This window comes from Poecile atricapillus, chromosome 16 (assembly GCF_030490865.1).
Source record: "Poecile atricapillus isolate bPoeAtr1 chromosome 16, bPoeAtr1.hap1, whole genome shotgun sequence".
Lineage (NCBI taxonomy): Eukaryota > Metazoa > Chordata > Aves > Passeriformes > Paridae > Poecile > Poecile atricapillus.
In genome coordinates, this window is record NC_081264.1 from 1,558,742 (window position 1) to 1,581,570 (window position 22,829).

The 22,829-nt window shown below is 45.1% G+C and overlaps 1 protein-coding gene and 1 long non-coding RNA gene across 2 annotated transcripts in view; one reads left to right on the top strand and one right to left on the bottom strand.

The window, feature by feature from the left end:
- Nucleotides 1-18,433, top strand: part of LOC131585391 (uncharacterized) — a 74,290-nt gene extending 55,857 nt beyond the window's left edge. Inside the window, exon 3 of the long non-coding RNA XR_009278938.1 lies at nt 18,338-18,433. This is a non-coding gene — a long non-coding RNA (uncharacterized LOC131585391). The remainder of the gene's footprint in view (nt 1-18,337) is intronic.
- The window catches only part of TMEM132B (transmembrane protein 132B), a 213,454-nt gene continuing 205,795 nt past the window's right edge, over nt 15,171-22,829 (bottom strand). The window contains exons 7-9 of the mRNA XM_058851528.1: nt 19,960-20,233; nt 18,320-18,511; nt 15,171-17,074 (exon numbers count right to left, since the gene is read on the bottom strand). Of these exons, the coding sequence (XP_058707511.1) occupies nt 15,920-17,074; nt 18,320-18,511; nt 19,960-20,233 (1,621 nt within the window). The 3' untranslated portion in view covers nt 15,171-15,919. The remainder of the gene's footprint in view (nt 17,075-18,319; nt 18,512-19,959; nt 20,234-22,829) is intronic.

Here is a 22,829-nt window from a genome sequence, read left to right on the forward strand (position 1 = left end):
GCAGGAGACTCCTGAGGAAAAATCAGCAGACATTTTTAAGATAATCAATGAAGAATAATCCATTTACAAGTCCCATAAAAATGCCCAGGAGGTGGAGAGTTCATCTTTAATACCGATCTCTTCTCCCTGCAGAATCTTGCTCCCACCTTATCAATATTTTAGGAAAGAAAGAGAAACCTTGTGCAGCTGCAGAGGCAATTTGGAGGGATTAAAAATTTATCCTGTTTTGAACAAAGCTTTCAGCAGGTGCTGGAATCACTTAATCACAGGTGGGTGACCTGCACAGCTCCCCTTTCCCAGGGCTGAAACTGGAGTGGAGATCCTGGGAATTCTTCTGTCGGAATTCCAGCCACACACTTTGCCTAGAACAGCAAAAAAAAAATAGGGAAAAGTGACATTTTTCCTTCTGGTTTCTTTCACTTGGTGATGGAAGAGAGTCAAGCAGGTTATATCAGGTTTTGGGTTTTTTCAATAAATAAAACAGCTGATTAACACCAGCTGAAACTCAGAATTTGGGCTCTGCAGGAAATTTGGACAATTCCACGTTGATTTTCACTCTAGAGTGGAAAGATCCATGTGGATGAGGAATTTCTCTCCAAAATATCCTCCCTCAGCAAGAATTTCATTGAAGTGAAGAATGAAAATAGGAAACCTCCAGCTGACACACAGAAATCAACCCAAAACTTTAATTCCTAAAAGCCTTTAAAACATATGGGGTTTTTTTTTCCCCATTGCTAAATGAAACCTAATTAAAACATTTCCAGTGTTTCTCAGTGAAATTCCATTGTGATTATGATGTGGAATGGAACATTTTGCTTAAACAAACCAGGGGTGGAGACTCCACCTGGGAGCTGGGGAGATTTTTTTCCTTCATTTACTTGATCTGTTTGACATTTGGGGCAGAACAAAACAGGGAAAACAATTCCCAGCTCAGCTTGGCCCCAGTGGAGCCCACAGGGAAAGAAATCCCTTCCCTAAACCCCAAAATGTTCTCCTGGCCAAGGGGAAATGCTCTGGGGTTCCAAAATCCAAACTGCAGATGGATCCAGCCCGGGGAGAAACAGACAGTGAAGGGGGAAAAATCCAAAATACAAAATGAATTTTTCAGTCAGAAGGTCCAACTTTGGGCAGAATTTGCCACAGGTAATAGTGGAAATCTATTCCTGACTAAACTGTGAATAATTGCTGCCAGAATGCCATCGTGGTGCTGATGAATATTTCTCCAACAGAAGAGAAACAGCATGTTGATTCTTGAACCACAGAAAGCTATAATTGTAATTTAAAATCTGGCGTGTTGTTTAAAATACTAAATTCTTTATCTTTCAGAATCTTTATAATTATACATCTAAACCATCACTCTGAATACATTTGCAAGTGTTGTTCCATTTTTAAGATCTTCCCCAATTTAAATATCAAGGCCCGAGAGAAAAATGAAATTAAAAAATCCTACCTGCGCAGAAAGCAAAGCCCATTCTGTTTCAAAGCTATTCATTCCTGTTATAGTTATAAGTAAAAAAAAAAAGAGTTACAAAATTATAACACTTATTTGAAATGTCTTTTCTCACACAATAGCAAATGTTCCTGCTCCTCCTCTCACTATAAAACCACCATATCTAATACCTTTTTCTCATGAAATTATAGAAGTGCTGGGGGAAAAAAACCCACAGAATATTAAAACTTCTCAGCTTCAGAGATGCCAAACTGTTATCAAGGACTGTGAGAGGGTATAAATTTTCAGAAATATTGAAAGGAGAGAGGGGGGGGAAAAGCCCAAGCTTTGACATTAACAAGATGATAACAGGCATTGGCTCTTGTTCACAGCCCAGAATTTCAGCAGTGAGATAATCAGGCGTTGCACTCGTGTGGAGATGGCTCTGCCATGGATCACACTCTGATCTTTGGCCTGGCTGTTATTATGTGGAGTTGTGCGCTGGAAGAGTTTTGACAGAAATAAAAACCCCCCGAGAGGGGTTTGAGGAGCAGGGGCTGTGGCAGGCAGGTAAATCCCAGCTCCCTGAACCAGCTCTGCTCCCGTGGGATGTGGGGATGTGAGCAGAGCTCTGGAAAACGCAGAGCTCTGAAAGCTGGGGAGGCTGCAGGATCCCTCTGCTGCTGATCTCAACAGGGAACAAAGGAATCACACATTGCTCTGCTCTACAAAGGGCTGTGGCTTCAAGCTCGGAAATGGGATTGCAGGCATGGAAGATGTTGTCAGAACTCGAGGGTTCATAAGATGATTTTCATGTCATTTCTACCAATGGCATCCAGGAGACAAAGAGCAGTGGGGAGAAGAGCTGCAGATGTTCTTTCAGATCTTTTTCCTGATCTGATTTCTGACCCCATGGGTTCTCTACAACCCAGGGCTTAAATGGGAACAGTCAAAACAGCGTTGGGTACCTCTTGTTGTAAATAATTGACACACTGGTGCATATTTGCATCTTAAATCAAAAATTCCTGGTCTTGAAAACTTCCTCAATGCAGCAACGCCTTAGTGATGCTGAGTTAATTAATAATGATGTGCATGCTCTGTATTCAGTGATTCTTGAGCAAGGAAATTCCTGGAATTACAAACCCCTAAAGTTTTCTCTTGCTGCCTGTGTTCTGTGTTCTGACAAAGCCCTGGGATGTGCTGGTCCATCCCTGCCCTGCTCCCCATTTTCCTTATCATTTATTTAATAATGATAGTTAATATTATTATTATTAATAATATTATCAGATACTTTATATAATGTATAATATATAATATGTAACATATAATGTATAATATACAATATATAATATACAATATATTATATATAATATAATACATACAATATATAATATATAATGTATAATGTATGATATATAATGTATTATATATAATGTATGATATATAATGTATTATATATAATGTATTATATATAATATATAATATATAATATATAAATATAATATATAGTATATAATATATAGTATATAATATGTAACATAATAGATCATATATCATATATTGTATATAATATATTATATATATGTATTATATTATATATATTCTATGTAATACTAATAACATTGATGATATTGATAATAATATATATTGATTATATATATACTATATATTAATAATATCATATATTGCTAATAATAATAATAATAATAATTAATAATATTTAAGTTATTCCCTGGAGAAGCCTCCTGTTCCCTGGAGGAGCAGTTTGGGTTTTAGCTGGGATCCCCCTGAGCATCAGCAGGGCTCAGTTTCTGCAGCCTGACCCGGTTATTTATCAGCAGCTGCAATTTGTGGTGCCCAGATCAGCGCCAGGAGCTGCTCCCAGGACGTGCCTGCAGACATCCCTGTGTTTTCCCCGTGGGAATTTCAGTCTCCCCTGGCCCAGCGCTCTGGATCCTCGGTTTGCAGGGCAGGACAAGGTGCAGCCCCTGGGGAAATCCCATCAGTGCTGGGGAGGAGCCTCGGTGCCACATTTGGGGTCAGGGATATCCCAAGGGATGTTCCTGTGCTCCTGGGGCTGCCCTGCCTTCCTGGCCAGGTGGAGGAAGAGAAAACACCACCACACTTTGCTTAAAGAGAAATTCCATCCAAGTTCTGGTGCACACAGTTCATGGGAAGGAATTGAGCTGAAATAGTCCTACAGTGACATGCCTGATTGCTGAGGAGAGGAGATGTAATGATTCTGGACAGCAACTGTCAGGGTTAAGAAAGTTATTTGTTCCATTGCTTTATGGCACAGACTAGTAGTATTTTATTGTCAAGCAGAATTAGTTTTATATCAAGAAGAGTGATTACTTGGGTTCACTGTGCTTGAGATTAAACTTGATGATTTCATGTCCATTATTGATTTAGGCTTTACATTCAGAGGAGTAGCGGTTTATATTTTACTTAAGGGGATTTGATCACAGTAGATGGAATCTTCAATGGTTTCTGCAAATAAATTAGTAAAGTTGCTGTGCCTTTTACAGTAACTGCAGAAGAAAAGTGAAAGGGGGTTTAGCTCAACAGAAAAAGTGCAGAAAGGAGATGCAGAATTGCTGCTGAGCTTTGGCAGAGTGCAGGGATGTGCTCACACCTCAGAGCGGGGTGCAGGGATGCAGGAAGCACCCAGAGGATGCTCAGTCAGCGGCACACGGCAGCTCCGGGGCCAGGTGATGCCAAAACCACTTTATCTCCTCTAATTTAGCCTGAAATTGCACCAAAGGAGAGAGGGACATCCAAGGAACATTTGCAGGTCAAAGGAGGGCAAGGTGTGGGCGGGATCTGTAGGAGGCAAATGTGCAAAGTGAAGAGAGCCTGTCACTGAAAATCTCCCCTCCTGAAACCCCAAAATCAGGCAGGGGCTTGGGACAGGAGGAAGCAGCCAAGGATCTGAGTCCTGCTCTGCTGCTGACGATCTGCAGCCAGGAGAAGACAGCTGCTTTGTGGCCAGCAGAGCTTTCCTCCAGCAGGACAGGGAGGATTTCATGGCAGCAGTGTCAGGAGCAGCCCGTGCCAGCATTCCCCAGGGATGGGGATGTCACCCCTGCCCCTCTGGGGGGCACAGAGCAGTCCTGGCAGTTTTATTTCGAGCTGTCCCATGCAGCCCAAAGCTGTGCCCTGCTGAGCTCAGCTGGCACACAGCTCTCACACCGTGCTGGGCTTTGGGAGCACCGAGCTGTCCCCACTGCCTTCCTCTGCCACCTCTGCCTTGTGCCTTGCCCTGTGGCCCAGGCACTGTGAAAATGCTCGATTTTAAAGGCATTTAGGCTCCCCTGGCAGTGCTCTGCACAGATTGTCACCTGCAGGGTTACAGGGCCTTGACCTTGCCAGCATCCCCCTGTCTGCAGCCAGGTGTGAGCCCAGATGGGCTGTGCCTCAGTGCTGCCTTCAGCCCAGCTCCCAGCAGCTCTCCTGTCTCCATCCAGGCCCAAAATCATCTGCTCCTACGAGATGGTGATTGAGGGAACAAATCTTGTTTGTGTTCTGCACAAACACCCCCTGGAACCAGCACTTGTTGCAGTTAAACATCCCCAGCCACCAGGATGGATGGATGGCAGCTGAGGCTGCCCAGGGCTCAGGTAATGATGTTTTCCCTTCTGCACCTTGGGTCACTCCCAGTTCTTGGCTCTCTGCGGTGTTTGGTTCATTAGGGACACAACAAAGCACATTTCTGCCTCGTCTGCAGTGTCCCCCAGGGTCAGCTCTTTACTGCCTCATTTTTTTCTGAGTTTCAATTAGTGCCCTTTGCCTTTTGTCCTTTTGCTGAAAGACACGGAGGAAAACCTGGCTCCATTTCCTTTGCTCCTTCCCCTGCAATAGTCACAAACATTGTTCAGGTTTCTCCTGAGAGCCTGAGCCTGCTGGAGGCTCACAGAGCAGCTCTCAGCTCTGCACATGCTGCAGTCCCTCCATCACCTCCGAGGCCATTCCCTGACTGACCTGTCTCACACTGGGGCACCCAGGGCTGCAAACACTTCTCAGCTGGGGTCTCACCAGTGCTAAGCAGCTTTTCCAGGCTTCAGAAAGATGTGTCCATTCCAGTAGAGAGAGGAAAAATGAGGAGGGAGCAGACGCATGGCTTTAAAACTTATGGGACGCGTTCACTGAGATGGGTGTTAAAAAGCTGTTGCCAAGAGCATTTTTGAAATTATTATTATTTGTTACTAATATGGGAGTTTGTTTATCATTTCAGTTTCTCTGTCCAGTGAACTGGTTCATATTTAATGGCTCACTAGGTTGTGCCTACAATGGAAATGACAGAGCATGTGTTTTCTGATTTAGGTGTATGGACAAGAGCCCTTTTTTGCTGGAAAGAGAACAGAGCTGCTCAGCAGCGAGTGCTGCTGGGGAGGGCTGGCAAAGTGAGTGGCAGGTGTCTGTCACAGTGCTCTGTGCTTGATCCAAACCCTGCCAGAGCCACCAAGCTGTGCCACAGACGGGCAGGACAAGGCCATCAAACATTTGGGATGCCGTGGGGGACGTCACCCTGTGGCTTTCCAGGGAGGTTTCACCTTCTCCCCACCCTCAGGGCTCCTTAAAGGGATTTGGGTGCTGCAGGAGGTGTCACAACGTGTGCAGGTGCCAAGGAGTGTTTGGAAATCTGAGCAGCTCTTTGCTGCTGCCCCTCTGCCAGCTGGGCTGGAGCCAGTTGTTATCTCTGCTCAGGGCTCTGCTCTCTGCTCATTTCTCTCTCCCTGGTGCTCCCCATCCCTCCAGCAGCAGAGGGGCCACGGCTGATTCCTTTCTCTGCAGCCTGGGGAGGAGCTGGCACAGCTTTTGTTTGGGAGTTCACTTTTTTCCTCACTTCAAAGCCAAACCTTGAAGACAAGCCAGGTGTTAAAGCAGGCAGAAACAGATGCAAAGCACAGAGCTCTAAGTAACGAGGAGATGTGGCCCATCTCTAAAACATTTCCCCCATTCCCAAAAACCCCCACCCTGTGAATCCATCCTTCTGTTTTCTTTCTTTCCACCTGCAGGTAATTGCATGATGTATCATTTACAGGGGATGATGCTGTTTCTCAGAAAATGCCAACCATTCCCAGCTCCTGTACTGATGTTGCTGCCTCAGTGTTTCCAGCTTGCATTTTTCCTGCCTTGGCAGGAAGAAAAACCCCGCTTGTCTAGTGATACATGTTATTACCTTTCACAAAAAGAATTTCCAAAAATGATGGCAGGAATTTTTTATTTTTTTTTTTTTCCCTTTCCTTCAAGTCCATGGAAATTGCCAATCCTTTAACTGCAGAAACACCTGAAAGCTACATAACCTGCAAATATGAGGCATTTAAATGTGAGTCACAGCAGCTTTCCTAGCACAACCTGTCCTCTGGCTTGAGTTTTTGAATCTGAGGGATGTTGTTTGTTAGAGACTACCCCAGCTCTTAGGGAGAGGGGGATTTCTCCCAGGGAAGAGTCCTTGCTAAAACAACAACCTGTGAGCATAAGCAGCAGGGGATTAATTGTAGGGAATAAATCCAAATTAATGATCAGTTTGGATGGTCCCAAGGGCTCGTATGAGGCCACATCAAAAATTTCATCTTTAAAAACGGTGGAAGGCGGAGGCAGCCCCAGGAGTGTCTCAGGGCAGGGACACTGCCAGCTCCTGGCAAGCAAAGGGAAGCAGCTCCTTTCCAAACCCCAGCACACTCCTGGTTTTTGGGTTCTTGCTATGCACAGAGCTGCCTCAGATCACTGGAATTCTCATTTAAATACATCCTCGTGAGTTCCAGTGACCAAGGGCACAGCAAGGGAAGACACAGAGTCAGGGACAGCTGTGGATCCTGGCTGTGCTCAGAATTTGTGAGCACAAATTCTCAGGAATTTGTGAGAATTTGTGTGTTTGCCTCAGAATCACTGAGCCAAGTGTCCTCCCTGGAATGAACTTTGTTCCAAGCAGAAGCAGAGCCTCAGGGATGCCTGGCTGGCTCCTGGGTGCCTGAGAAACTCGGAAAGGAGGGCCTGGCTGCTTTGTGGGTTGTTTCTCAGCAGCACAGGAGGTTTCTGTGCTTTGGGCAGGGTTTGTTGTCCCCCTGTGCACAGGTGAGTGCCCTGGGATGCCCAGCTCCTGCCTATGGGAGAATATCAGGAATTATTTCAGCTGCTGGGAACCCTGCCAGCTCCCCTTGCTGATGCTCTCTCTGCTGGGTGTGTCAGTGGAAGGAAACACAGCCAGAGAGGGTGAACTCCTGTCAAATTAGGGGATGTCCTGGGAAACATTGGCTTTTAGGAGCCTGACCTAGAGGAAAGCAGCTTCTGTGGGGCAGCAAATTAAATGGCTTTAGCAATGTGCTCAGGTTCTTCTGGCACAAGCCCTAAAAGCCTGAAATCTTTTGCTAGTCTGCCTTTTGGTGATGTGATGTGTGTGGTGGTGCTTTTAAAGCATTTGTTAAGTTCCAACGATGCATTAGAGATGGCTGAAAGCCAGAACAGAGCTCGAACAGCTCTGTCCTGCACAGGCCAGCTCTGAGAGTGAACACAGGCACCTCACACCACCATTCCTCACTTTCTGAGTTTATTTCCAGTAAAGCTGGACAAGAGGCTGCCCCTCCAGGCTTTCACAGGAGGAGAGGAGCAGCAACTGCATTTCTGTGCTGAGGCACAGCCTGTATTTCCCCAGCCCTGCTGCAGACTGGCTTTGCAGGTTGCTGTGACAGAGCTGGCACTGCACAAACCCTGCTGCAGCTTTGGGGTCCTTTACTGACCCCCCTCACCCTGCTGCAGCTTTGGGGTCCTTTACTGACCCCCCTCACCCTGCTGCAGCTTTGGGGTCCTTTACTGACCCCCCTCACCCTGCTGCAGCTTTGGGGCTTTTTACTGACCCCCCTCACCCTGCTGCAGCTTTGGGGTCCTTTACTGGCCCCCCTCACCCTGCTGCAGCTTTGGGGCTTTTTACTGACCCCCCTCACCCTGCTGCAGCTTTGGGGTCCTTTACTGACCCCCCTCACCCTGCTTTGGGTCAGGGCTTGGTGGCCACTGCCAGGAGCCAGCAGCAGTTCTCAGGTTGGATTTTTTTTCTCTCTGAATCCTGACTTTTCTGCTGTTCTTGTGTCACACACAGGGACCTTCAGGACGCTGAAATAACATCAGTTTAGGCAGAGACCAAGAAACAAAGAGCCACACCATGGGAGTGTGTGTGTGTGTGTGTGTGTGTGTGCCCTGGGTTTTGTTTTCTGTGGCACCATCACACCGTGATCATCACTCAGTGGCACCAGTCTTTGCTGAAATGGCTGAGGACTTTTCATTTAAAAACCATACTGATTAAAGAAAAAATTCCTACAGATAATTCCATGGTATAAAGAGTGTATTCTTCTCTGCCTACCACAGGTTTAAATTGGAGGATTAAAAATATCCATTCTTCATTTCCACTAAATCCTAAGCTCCTTATTTGGCTTTTGTATCATCAGATCCCATTGTTTTTTAAATAGACTAACCCAGGATTATCAGAAGGAATGAGACAAGGCTTCATCTGCATTGGTTTGGAAATCCTGATGCTGATACATATGTTTTTGGAAGCAAGTAACACTCTGATGCCCTCTGAGAGCTTCAGAACAGGTCTCAAAACATCACCCACTTTGCTTTAATTTCTTAAGCCAGCTGCCTCTCTCCATAAGAGCTCCATTTTATTCCCTCAGTAACCAAACTTTTGCAGTAACTGGCCAAATGGATCGCTGGAATGGAAAGGGAAAGGAATTCAAAGTTATTCTGCAAGGACAGCATGGGGAGAGTGCAGAATTGCTGATTTTTCACTCTGGCTGTGCTTTCAGTGCCCAGAATCTCCTGAGCCTGACAAACCCTGCAGTGTCCCAGCCCCAGGAGCTCTGGGCAGCATTTGGGGCTCTCTGGAAGCAGCTGGAGGTGCTGCAGAAGGGGCTGGGGCTGTGCAACACCAGCACTTCCCCAGCCTCAGGAGCCAAACCCCGCTGGAATCGTCTGTCCCAGCTCAGTCCAGCTCTAACAAGAGCAGTGGGAGTTTCAGCTGAGGCAGCCTTCAGGATTTGGCCTATTTAATTTGTGACAAATACCACTCTGCAGGTCTCCTGCCTGCCAAATCCTCAGGGCTCCAGTTTTTGGAAGGAAAAACACACTTGTGTTTGTTGGGCTGTTTCTCTCCCACATCAATGCAGGTAATTATTTCCAGTGCACAGGTAATTATTTCCAGGTATTGGTAGTTCCAATGCACCCCTTGTCAGGTGTTTTGGGCAGCTCAGTGTGTGTTTGGATAAAATATAACTAATGACAGCTTTTCTCTAAAAGATTTTGATACTTTCAGTTATCCTGAACAGAACTCTGGGTGTGAGAAAAGCCACTGGCAGCCCTGAGATGCTGCTATGGGGATGGGGTGTCCCAGCAGTGGCCAAACAGGGGCCAAGCAGAACTGCCAGGACACAAAAAGTGTCATTTATAGGAAACATTTCTTATTTCAGTGTTTAGAACACCAAGTGGGGACCGACTGGAATCTGTGCCCAAAGAATTGGTTCTCTGAGGAACTTCCTAAATCACATTTTTCAATCCATTTGTCCAATAGACTCTATATAAAAACACATTTCAGTACATTAGAAATTCCAATAGTGCTCATTAAATCATTCAGGTGCTGTGAAATTGCTCCCATTATGCAAAGGCAGCCCTTGGCTTGGCAGTGGCTTTGATCTCAGGTGTGGGTCAGCTGGAACCAGCAAAAGGATGAAGGAGGCACCTCCTGAGGCTGATTCCCAGTGCCTGGAGGAATTGCTGAGCTGCCAGGAGCTCTGGGTTTCTGGCTCTGCCAGAATTTCCAACACCTGGAGCGAAAAACTGAGGCTCAAATTCCCTTTTTTAGCATTAGCAAGACTTTCCTGCAGCTCTTACACCGTGGTCAGTGGTCACTCAGGAATTTTGAGGCTCTTGGAGTCTAAAGGGAACTTTAGAGAATCCAGAAGAATCCAAAGTCTGAGCTGTGGTGATTCCCACTGGAGAGCTCAAGGGACAGGTTTGGTTTGTCACCTTTTCCTTTGCACCTGAGCGTGTTCCCTGCCCATTTGGGATGTTCACTCTTCGCTCCTGGTGCAGGGGAAGGAGGACAGAGCTGGAGCAGCCTTTGGAGGGAGCGCTTGGCTGTGAAATTCAGGGATTTGTGTTGCTTTGGGGAAGGAGACACACGAGAAATGCCCACACTGCTGGCTGTGCTGGTTCCTGCTCACCTGGCAGGGGACATCACCCTCATCCCAGCCAGCAGCTCACCCTGAGCAGCAGGAACACAAAATCCTTTAGGCAGCCTTAAAAAAAAAAAAAAGCAACCAGGTGAACATTAGGTTTATTTCTCCAGCAAAATCTGTTTCTTTCAGTCTTTCATTTGCTTCTCTTCTGAAGACTCAAGTCTTTATTTCAGACATCTGCCTATAGAAAATAAGTATCTTTTTTAAAGGGCACATTAAAAGATGAAAACTGAAGCTTGAATAACTTAATCAGCATACAAATTACACAGATATAAAAGTTCTGTTTCATTGTCTTAACTTACAGTTTATTTTGTACAGAATTCATTATGTTATACATCTAAGACTTATTATATTGTATAAATATCTGGGGTGTGATGTATATACATATCCAGTGTTATAATTCAGCAGTTAATGTATGCATTACATACACTATCGTGTATTTCAATGTAGTGCACATGATTTATATTCCATAAAAGAGCACATCCGCTATGAAAAATCAGCATTTCATTCGGAGGGGTTTAATTCCACCTTGCAATACAAGGGTTTTCTCCATTTTATAATGGACTCTTTGCACGGTGTATGGCTGTAAGGTCTTGTTGTACATTCCCCAAGATGAGTTAAGAACCAGCAGCTCCAAACATGAACGTGGGAGGAGAGTGGGGCAGGGTCCCAGCCAGCCCCAGGGGTGGGGCAGGGTCCCAGCCAGCCCCAGGGGTGGGGCAGGGTCCCTAAAGGGTGGGGCAGGGTCCCTAAAGGGTGGGGCAGGGTCCCCAAGGGGTGAGGAAGGGTCCCTAAAGGATGGGGCAGGGTCCCTAAAGGGTGAGGAAGGGTCCCTAAAGGGTGGGGCAGGGTCCCTAAGGGATGGAAAGGGTCCCAGCCATCCCCAGAATGGGGCAGGGTCTCTAAAGGGTGGGGAAGGGTCCCTAAGGGGTGAGGAAGGGTCCCCAAGGGGTGAGGAAGGGTCCCTAAAGGATGGGGCAGGGTCTCTAAAGGGTGAGGAAGGGTCTCTAAGGGATGGGGCAGGGTCTCTAAAGGGTGGGGAAAGGTCCCTAAGGGATGAGGAAGGGTCCCAGCCAGCCCCAGGAATGGGGCAGGGTCCCTAAGGGATGGGAAGGGCACATCCCCAGGGGTGAGGAAGGGTCCCCAGGGGGTGAGGAAGGGGCACAGCCCCAGAGCTGGGCACTGGGGATGAATTAAACAAAAAGTTCTGCACACTTGAGAAGCTGCAGCTGCTCCTCCCTGCTCTCTGCCCCCCTGGCTCAGGCTGGCAGGGGCTCAGGGCTGGCAGCCCCTGCCCCCCTGTGCTCACGGGGCTGTTCCTGGGGGTCCCCCAGGGATGAGTTCACACCTCCAGAGCCCCCAGGGTCCAAAGTAAGAGAGGATGTTTGTTTGGTATTAAATTACAGGTATTGCTTCCCTAGGCACCTACTGAAGCATAATTAATGCTAATTAATTGGACAGAACAGTTCCTATTTTTCAGGCAATTCTACTTTCCTGCATACATACTTACATACATACATTTTGTGCCTTTTGATCACTTGGCTACCATTGCTTTGTTCTCTCAAAAGCAGAGACTCTTTTATCAATGTGTAAATGCTGTTCAGTTAACAGCAAAGTGGAATTTTCTATAATCCATGAATAAAATATTGGATTTAACAGCGTCACTGAAAAATATTTAGGTGAATGGGAAAATGGGGGGGGGGGGGGGGGTGTTTAAAATAATTCAGAATTTAATTTACTTAAATTTAGAGTATGCCATCATTTTGAAATTAAAATTTGAGATATTTAATTTAAAAGGAACTGATCAACTCAGAGCTGTTTTGCATCAAATATATTCATGTTGAATATATTTTCCTTTCATCTTACGAGAAGCAGCGTAAATGCTCAAAGCAGGATAAATCCAGAATAACTCCACTTTATTGGTGTTAGCCCAGTTTTACTGGAAATAGAGAGTTCTCTCTTCCCACTTCTTTTCTTTTTTTTATATTGCTTTTTTTCCATGGTTGTATTGCCATTTTCCATGTAAGAGCTTTCATGTAATGACACGTGATGGAAAAGAAAAAGAAAATTTGTGAACCTGCAGATCTTTCTTTTCCCCCCCATTGCAAGATTTGGGGATTGGGGTTTTTGGAGCTCAGCAGGAATGGAAGGAAAGGTTTCCATGAGGAAATGGAGCTCAGTGGGAAGGAAGGAAAGGTTTCCATGAGGAAATGGAGCTCAGTGAGAAGGAAGGAAAGGTTTCCATGAGGAAATGGAGCTCAGTGAGAAGGAAGGAAAGGTTTCCATGAGGAAATGGAGCTCAGTGAGAAGGAAGGAAAGGTTTCCATGAGGAAATGGAGCTCAGAGCAATGGAAGGAAAGGTTTCCATGAGGAAATGGAGCTCAGTGAGAAGGAAGGAAAGGTTTCCATGAGGAAATGGAGCTCAGAGCAATGGAGGGAAAGGTTTCCATGAGGAAATGGAGCTCAGCAGGAATGGAAGGAAAGGTTTCCATGAGGAAATGGAGCTCAGAGCAATGGAGGGAAAGGTTTCCATGAGGAAATGGAGCTCAGAGCAATGGAAGGAAAGGTTTCCATGAGGAAATGGAGCTCAGTGGGAAGGAAGGAAAGGTTTCCATGAGGAAATGGAGCTCAGCAGGAATGGAAGGAAAGGTTTCCATGAGGAAATGGAGCTGAGAGCAATGGAGGGAAAGGTTTCCATGAGGAAATGGAGCTCAGTGAGAAGGAAGGAAAGGTTTCCATGAGGAAATGGAGCTCAGCAGGAATGGAGGGAAAGGTTTCCATGAGGAAATGGAGCTCAGCAGGAATGGAAGGAAAGGTTTCCATGAGGAAATGGAGCTCAGTGGGAAGGAAGGAAAGGTTTCCATGAGGAAATGGAGCTCAGAGCAATGGAAGGAAAGGTTTCCATGAGGAAATGGAGCTCAGAGCAATGGAGGGAAAGGTTTCCATGAGGAAATGGAGCTCAGCAGGAATGGAAGGAAAGGTTTCCATGAGGAAATGGAGCTCAGTGAGAAGGAAGGAAAGGTTTCCATGAGGAAATGGAGCTCAGTGGGAAGGAAGGAAAGGTTTCCATGAGGAAATGGAGCTCAGAGCAATGGAGGGAAAGGTTTCCATGAGGAAATGGCTCCGTGCTCTGCTGTGAGACCACAGCACACAGAGAGGTTTGCACTCAGGCTCAGCTGGGCTCTTTGCCCTCTGCACCTGCCAGCAGCAGCTTGGTTTGATTTCAAGACTAAATCAATTTGTGGTCAGTTTATAATGTGCAAACAACAGTAAATAGGGTTTTTTTTGTTCTGCTCTCTGGTTGGGCCAAATACAAAATAACACATTGGGAAGAGAAGTTAAATTCTACAAAAGGGTTTGGTTTTTTGTTAGTTACAATGATCATTGCAGGAATTCAGCTTTCCTTATTTCCTGGATCATTGAGAGGGGAGAGAACATTTGTTAAACAACCCAAGACTTCATCTGACACACAAGTGCTGCATCCCTTATGAAACAGAATCTGTGCTCTATTATTTTCTCTCCTCCAAATTAGATTAGAACAGATGCCATCCCTTCCCTGTGCACTTCAGTGCCAGCAAAAGTAAGTCTCTACTCACTTATATAAGTCTGGTGTCCTCACTTTTCATCTCAGTGTTAAAATTCCTGTATTTTGCACAAGTTACATTAAATATGCTCCCGGTTGTGAATTAGGACCCAAACTCAGAATTTCCCAATTTTCTGCTTTGTTTGAGTATCACCACTGAAGTACAAATTCCAATCTTGCTTTGATCTACCTAAAAGATGGGAACTCCAGTTTGTAAGGCAGCTGTCATTTGGCTCTTGTGGTTATTGCACAGGATCCATCACAAGAACGTGTGCTTTACTGGGGGGGGTTTAAATATTCTGTGGATTCAGGTTTTTCCTAATTGTAATTTTCAACTTATCTCAGTCATCCTTCAGTAAAAAAATACATGTGATACACATGAAATGGCAGCTTTGAACTTCCAGCATGTTTCCCTTGATAAAATTGGATAGTTCCTTGTGTGACTGCAGACCCAACGTGGCTTTTCTTTTTAATGAACCATGGTGGAAAGTTTTTCTCTTTAATGCCTTCGTGGCATTTTAGATGTTTTAGACAAGTTCTGGGGCTGTTGAGCATGAACTTCTCTGGCCTGCTGAACTCTACCACCAATGGATTCACTGGTACAGCGTGACAGTGACTCCAAGCTTTGCTCATTTCCTGGGAAATTTCCTCCCTATTTTATGTTTCAATACCACATTTGACTTTCTCAGACAATAAAATGTCTTGTCAGCCAAGCTACTGTTTCAGCAAAGCATTTCCCTTTGAAGAATGTGCTGGGTTTTTTTTTTACAGGTTATTTTTTTCATATTTGCAATGACAAAAGTGAACCCGGGGCTACTCCTTGATTTTTATTTTCCAGGGTTTATTATTATATTTACAGTTCCCTGTAAGAAGACACAACCCTTTCCCAGTAAGAGTTTTAATTCCTTTCTATGTTTCAAATACTAACGACCCATATGGAAAGGAGGAAGATAACCAGCAATGAAGGAGGTATCTCTGGGGGGCTGAAGCAGATGAATAAAAAACTCAAATCATTATAAATATTACTGTACTACACTTTGGTACAACCAAAAAAAAAAAAAAAAAAAATCAAACCCCTTCAAATAAAATATTTAATGTTCCCTAAGTCAAATAAAATTCACAAACAATATAAGAAGAAATTAACCACATGGGGGTTTTTATATCTGTAAAAAATAATAAGACTAGTTGGCTGCATTGCACATAGGCAATAAAATGAGATTCATTCCGATCCCTTTTTCCGTGAGCCTCCTCTCAGGCTGTAAGCAAGAAATGTCCACTGTGCTTTACAAAGGACGACGACTAGAAAAAATCAATGCAAACAAACATCCCTTTCTTTTCTGATTTACCATTTATCATGAGAGATGGCAAACAAATGAAGTCTCCTGTGAGCCGGAGCGCAGTTGGATTAGCATTTTGCTAGTACCAGGCAGTATACAAAAACAGCCATCGTGTGTGTGACACCTCCAACACCTACAGGGAGCTGTTTTAGGGGCACATCCTGGTTTGTGGTGAAACAGGATTAACTCAGCCAGCCTCTTGGACCTGCTCTCTGATATCAGGTTATCATCTCAGTACCTCCAGGGTTGGACTGTCTTGTTCCTATTGCTGACTGGACTGACTGCTCCACCATCCATAAACAGAAGGCATAAAGGTGATTACAAACATAAGAAAGTAGTTTTACATATTGTCTTGCAGTCTTTCCATATAGTCCCTAAGTTCCTTGGAATCGCCAAGATTCATATCTTGGCATACCCATTTAATATTATCATCACTGTCAAATAGAATTGAGTTGGTGTAGGGGCCTCCATCCTCCGGCAGTATTGTTGTATATGAAGTGAACTTTACTCGCTTCTGCTTTGGCCCAGAAGGATTTATAGGTTCACTTTTAACTTCTTTTTCACAAAGGTACTCAGAAGATCTGAGGATATGATTGTGAAGAGTCTTCTGAGAACTCCCATTAAGGAGAAAGTTGCTTTCTTCAAACTGCATCCCTCTGTCAATCATGGTAGTGCACTCCTCCGACGGGAGCGAAATGTCCACTGGGTTTTCCAGGAGCTCCACCTCATTTCCAAGCCAGACCCAGTCATGGGAATGGGGGATGTTGCCTTGCTCACTCACAGCAAACCTTTTGTGCCTGTACTTCCAAGCAAATGCCACACAGTTAATCAAAAAGACCAAGATTGCCAAGCAGAAAACACAGAGCAGCGCGTACATGCCGATCTCCAGGTCTGTCAATCCTCTGGAAGTCAATGAGAGATCGCTGGGATTGTTTTCTCCTGGAATTTCTACTTGTGTAGGGAAACCTGTGAAGGCAGTTGGGTTGTTTTGAAGCTGGCCATCCTCCAGGGACTCCTGATCAACGGGAGATATGAAAGTTGTGCTTTTGTTTGCATTGTCCTCAGGACCGGACACATCCTCGTGGTTTTTGGACCAGTCTTGTGCTGTCCTCTCTTGTTCTGCAGCTTTCTCTATAGCGTTGCCTGCGTGGCTTTTGAAATCTTTCTCCAGGTCATCGATGTCGTTGGTGCTCCCTTTTTGGTCCAGATCTTTCTGGCCAAACTTCACCTTGACGTTTCCTTTCCCGACAGCCAGGACGCTCTTGCGCTTGGTTTTCTGGCAGGTCTCGCTGATGACCATCTCGATTTTAATCAGAGGCCCCTGCCCGTCCCCTTCGGCCACCACGACGGGCCAGAGGGACTGAAGGCTCTGCTGGGAGGACACCACCATCTCATCCAGGGACGTGATGGAGATGGAGAAGTCCTTGGAGTCGTAGATGTCCAAGGGCGTCACCGACCCGTCGCTGAACAAAACCCAGGCACTCACCACGGCCTCCTGGAGAGGATGAGGGGAAGAAAATACGAGAGAGAGAGAGCACAAATCAGACACTTCGTTGTTAAACTCTGAAAAAAAACTCTGAGTTTTGCTTTGGGGTCTCTTTTTGGTTTGGTTTTTTTAAAGAAAATGGAAATGTCTACTCTGCTTCTCATTTTCTTGCAGGCTTGTGTTCTCTAGACCATTGAGGCATTTACCTCACCTTCAGGAACTATCAAAGAAACACTCAGATAAATTTAATAAAAATGCTGGAAAAAACAACTGATGATTCTTTTTTCTCAGTCTGAAGTGAGAAGCCTCTTTTGAATGCCAGAACCTCGTGATGAAAATAATCATATTTCCAGCATCACAGTCAATTAGGTTTATAAAGGACTTTTTTCCCCAATTCTTTTGGAGAATTTCTCTAATGCTGCAGTTCCAGTGCTGTGTGTAATAGAAAGAGCAGAGCTGGAATGTGTCAGGCCAATGAGCCCATCCAGCCCATGGAACAAACTGGGAGAACACATCTCAGTGCAGTATTTTGTCTTTTCTGTCATGCTTTCAAATATTCTGGACTTGCAATAGGCAAAAGTGATTGTGGTTTTTCCTGGGAACTATAGAAACAGTCATAAAAAACACAATTCTTATGTTTTGACCAAACCAATTTGTCTTCTTACTGAGAATTGCTAGTGCAAAAAATAGAGTTACACTTTTGTGCACTGATGTAGGACCACAATTCTATACAATCTATTCAAAAACCACATACAGAATTCACTCTGTGGTCTCATTAAAAGCTGTTTAATTCCTCAGACTATATGGTTCAAAGTAAGCACAAATTCATCAGTTTTCAGCAAAAAAAAAAAAAAAAAGTTGTGAAAAACTTCTGTACCTGCAGCCAGAGGTGGTTTTGGCTGAGCTGACTTTGTGAGACTATTAAGGAACGGCATTCCCAGCTCTGCTTGCCCAGCCAGGCTGTATTTTCCCCCAGCAAAAGTGGTTTTTGTGGCACATCCGTGCTTTGCTTGGCACTGTGCACTCCCAGACACGTCCATCCCTTTCCCTGTGCTGTGCAGGTCCCCAGAGAGTTTAAAGGTCCCTGTGAAGGGCTCTTGGCACCGTGGGGTTGGTGAGGAAAATGAACTTTACTACGAGAAGTGGCTGCTTTTCACAGCCACATGGTCATTACAGCTGCTGCCTAAAATTTCCAGCAAATGACTCTGGCAGAGCAGAGGGAACACATCAATAATTTGATGTATTCTTTTGTACCTGTTTGGGGCTGCGCAGGATGTCGTGGGCAGAGGTGGTAGCAACGAGGGCTCTCTTATTTCCTTTGCTGCTTTGGAAGGACACAGACAAGCCTGACACCAGCTGCACCCCCAGCTCTGAGATGGTCACCCGGTCATCCAGAACGATCACTGTCTTCTCTGCCAGGATGGAATCCGAGAGAGGGGACAGAACCTGGAAAAGAGAAAGGAAACACCTTGTGTGAAACAGCCATGAAGTATTGCAGAGCAAGGCTGGCCTCTAACCAACACTCCAGATTAATCCTGGGTTTGTCACATCCGTGTCCAGGCCAGAGCTGATGTTTCCCCTGACATATTTCACTCCTTTGCCGCTAAATTATCCAGCAGAATAATTTAATAAAACAAATAATTTAATAATTATAATTAAAACAAATTAAATTAATTAAAAACAAATAATTTAATTTAATAATTTAAAAAAACAAATCACTCCAAAATTGCAGCTTAATCTTGACAAAATATATATCATATAGAATAAATTTAAGGGATTTGTTGGTGTTTTAAGACATTTTTGTGGGGTCTATAAAACTGCCTGTGAATGCAGTGCAGCACAGGACAGAGTGTAAGACACTGATTAACACTGGAACTCAGGGAGGGATAAATAAGTGTTCAAAGCCTGGCTGATAGGAACTTGGCCTGTTGCCTTTCTAGGGACAGAGGACCTGAATGAAATGAAAGTGAGACTTGCAAAAGAACTTTGAAAATCCCACTGGGTGCCTGCCTGCATTTGTCAATGCCAAAACATTCCTGCCAGTTGCTCTGAGACCTCGTTTCCAGCATGCTCAGAAAGAGACTCATCTTTATCCTGGTGACAGAAACAGCTGGTTTGAGCCCAAAATACTGGAGGTGTGATTTGTCTAAAGCAACAGGAGAAACCTGCAGCACATCTCCCTGCACTGGAGCTTCCTGCTCTTCTAGAGCCACTGGAGAGAAAGAGACATCTGAAGGGCAGAAATCCCTTGAACTTTCTATCCCATTTATTTCAGAGTTGAAGGGAGCTGAGCCCTAAATTCCCTGTTTGTGTTGACTCCAGAGTGTGACCAGAACATTACAGGTGTTTGCAGGCCCTGAGGAGAGCCCAGTGCTTCTATTCCTTTATTTTGATTAAGGAAGGTGCAAGGATTTGGACACAGAGTTGGGTGGGAACACAAACACTATGAAAGGCATCCGAAGATTATTTTTGTGCCCATGGTTTGTGATCGATTTTGGGAACATAAAAGGACTAATTTTATGTTTCTCAATAAGAATTTAGCTTTTTTAAAGGCTAAACTAACCAATCATATAAAGGTGCATGTAGATATTTGGTACAATTTCCCAACAGTTATGTTCCTATGGTCCCACTGAAGTTAAAAGGAGCTGCCTGTGTGCCTCTTGTCACCTCTTTCCCCAGCCACAGAAACCTCCCTGTGTTCCAGTCACACCACGATGGACAAATCCCTTCAAAAGCTCCACCTAAGGGCACTTTGTGAAAGTGACAAATAACCACAATGAAAACCCATCCAAACTTCCTTTTCTCTTTAGCATGGCCATTTTTTCAGCTGGGTTTTCTTTCTGAGATCAGTGAATTTTCCCCAGCATCCCCCAGGGTGTGTGTGTGAGCCGTACCTGCACGGTGGTGATGCCCTGCTCACGCCCAGCCAGCACTCGACCCTCCTGGAGCTTGGCAACCTTGGGCTCTTCCACCTTCATGAAATCGGCCACCAGGTCGGTGATGTCGAACTGCCACTCCGAGCCCAGCAGGAAGCTCAGCTGGCCCCCAAACTCTGAGGATTCGGCCACAAACTGGGTCAGGACCCTCACCAAGGCGTGCTGGTACTGCAGGGTGCAGCCTTTGCCTTTCTTCTCGTCATCCTCCTCATCCTCGCTGTCGCGGGTGGGCCTGTGAACACATCCAGCTTCGTTACTGCCCCAGCTGCACCTCGCTCCCATCACTGAGGGGATGTGAGACAGGAGAGCAGGGCTTGGGTGGGCAGCTGAGGAAATCCTGGGAGAGCTTTGTGCAGCTTTTTGTGCCATTTCAAAGCTACCATCGCTCCCTCCAGCGTGTCCTTGGTTTGTGTGGGACCTCCCAGCAGTGTGCAGATGTGTTCCTGTCATTGCTGGGATGGAGTGGAGCCCCTGCCCCTGCTCCAGGCAGCAGGGAAATAGTGCAGAGGGCTCAGGAAATGTTTAGGAGAGGGCAGCTGTGGAACAAAGCCCTGTGGCAGCTCATCAGGGGTGGGAGAAGGTGTTTTACCATCTTTTAACATTTGTATTTCTGTGCTTTTCCCTCCTGTAACAGCTCAGGGTTTCCAGGCTGAGGCAGAGCCTCCACCTGGTGCCCATCCCTGCTGTGCTTTGTTGATTCCTCTGCTTTTGAGAGCACACCTTGACTCCACCTCACATCTCACACAGCTCATGCACTGACCTCAGGAGCCTTCCAAAAACCCAGATTGGGCATTCAGGCTCCCACTCAGGGCAGGATGCTCAGATTTCACCGTGCAGAAACACCTGCAGCATCAGACACACTTCCTTCAACATCTTCTATCTGTCCCCCTCCCAAAATATAACCTGTGAAATAAACCAGCTTTTCCTAAAGCTCAGAGAAGGCACCACAGTGATTTGTACGTGATAGCTCTGCTGTCACACCTCACGGAGTTTTGTCTGCTTAAAGGCCCAGTTTACCACCAATATTATTATTCTTTTTCTCTTGTTTATTGCCTGGGACAAACACATGGATCCTCTTATCTCTTCCAAGTCAGGTATTAAGCAGTGGGTGGTCACACTTTTACTCATTGTGCCCCCATGCTGTGGATTCATTGCTCAGAAATAATTTCCCTCCCTCCTGTATTTATTGAGCCCGAAGCCACCTCTACATCAAGGGTGGGAAATACAGGGTAAGTCTCTCATTTTTCAAAGTATTGCAGGAGGTAGTTTTGTGGTTACTGTGTCCCTTTATCTTCTCCTTTGAAACAGCAGCTATGAAAAACTATTATAAAACAGAATTGTTTTTGTTATAAATTGGTTTATGACAAAGTTGGCAGCCAGTAAGCTGAAAACATATCTAAGAAAAACCCTTGTGCTCTTCAAAATGACTGAGTTACAGAACCTGATCCACTGGAAATGCATTTTCAATGCATCACCTGTTTGCTGAGTATTTACATTCAGCCTCAAGTAAAAGGTCTGTGGTACCTTTTGGTTTTGTGTGTGTAAAACAAGTGTCCATCATTACCTGCTGAATGAAACATCACTGAATAACTGGAATTGTTAGGGAAAAGGCTACTAAAATAGGATTTAGATTCCCCAAAGAAATTAGTCTTACAGAGTCAGGGAAACTTTCATTTCTCTCCTTCCCAATGCTGGTGGCAGTCTGGAGTCAGCTCAGTTGGCAAAATGACCACAAAGAAAGTTCTAGAAGGGAGAATATTCATGAAGCTTTTATGCTCCACAGCCATCTGTGCTGTAAAGGAATTCATGAACTCCTTCATGTTCCCACTTTCAATTTATTCCTGTGTTCTGACCCTCTTCAACCCAGCTAAGCCACGTCCCAGCTCTGAACAATCTCAGACTTTGGCAAAACCAAGTTCAGCTCTGAGATTTTGGGATTTTCCCCTCTCTTAATAACACAGACAGTAACGTTAGTGCCTGTGCAGAATTGGAGCAAAATGTGCAAAAGCTGCTCAGGCAAGGGGTACTTATGGGATTTGGGGCAAAAGAGCACAGAATTGATGGGATCCAGCCTTGGAATGGGAAAAGAGACCCAAAACCCAGGAAATGTTCCCACATTCAATATCCACAGCAGCATCATTTTCCACAACTCCCTTTCTGTCCCTCACACACAACCTGATGTTTGTCCCTGCCCAGGGCAGGGGTTGGAACAAGATAATCTTTATGGTCTCTTTCAACCCAAACCATTCTGTGATTTGATGTTTTATTCAGATCCAATGAGTTGCTGTTATATTTATTTATGTGTTTGTTTATTTCTACTTTTGCTGTTTCAAACTTTGCCCCGCTGGATTGTCCAAGAGGAAATCCATTCAAAACAACTGGAGGGAATTCTTTTTCAGCCCCAGCTCATAAATATGAGCTGAGGAATGAGCAGAGGGAAGGATTCTTGCACAGGAGCACAGAGGGAGCGCTCCTGTTCTTATTTCCAGGACTGTGTGGGCAGCCAGTATTTACCACAACAAAAAGATGATTCAAGTCCAGTCCATTCCTTGGGGTATCTTAAATGCAAAGGCTCCATCTCAGCACAAAAACACTTAGAGATGTTTATGTACTTCTCCTCAGAAACATGTTTTCTATGGCAAACAAATGTGGAGCATCAGAAAAGCCTCTCCAAAGCCCAGAAGGAGCAGGGCACGTTCATTGTCAGTGCAGAGGAGAGGGAGCTGTCTGAATTTTCAGTACAAGCTTGCAAATCTGCTTTGTCAATTCAAGTTCTTTCTGGTTTTTTGTTTGCTTGGTTTTGGGTTTTTTGATTTATTTTTTTTTTT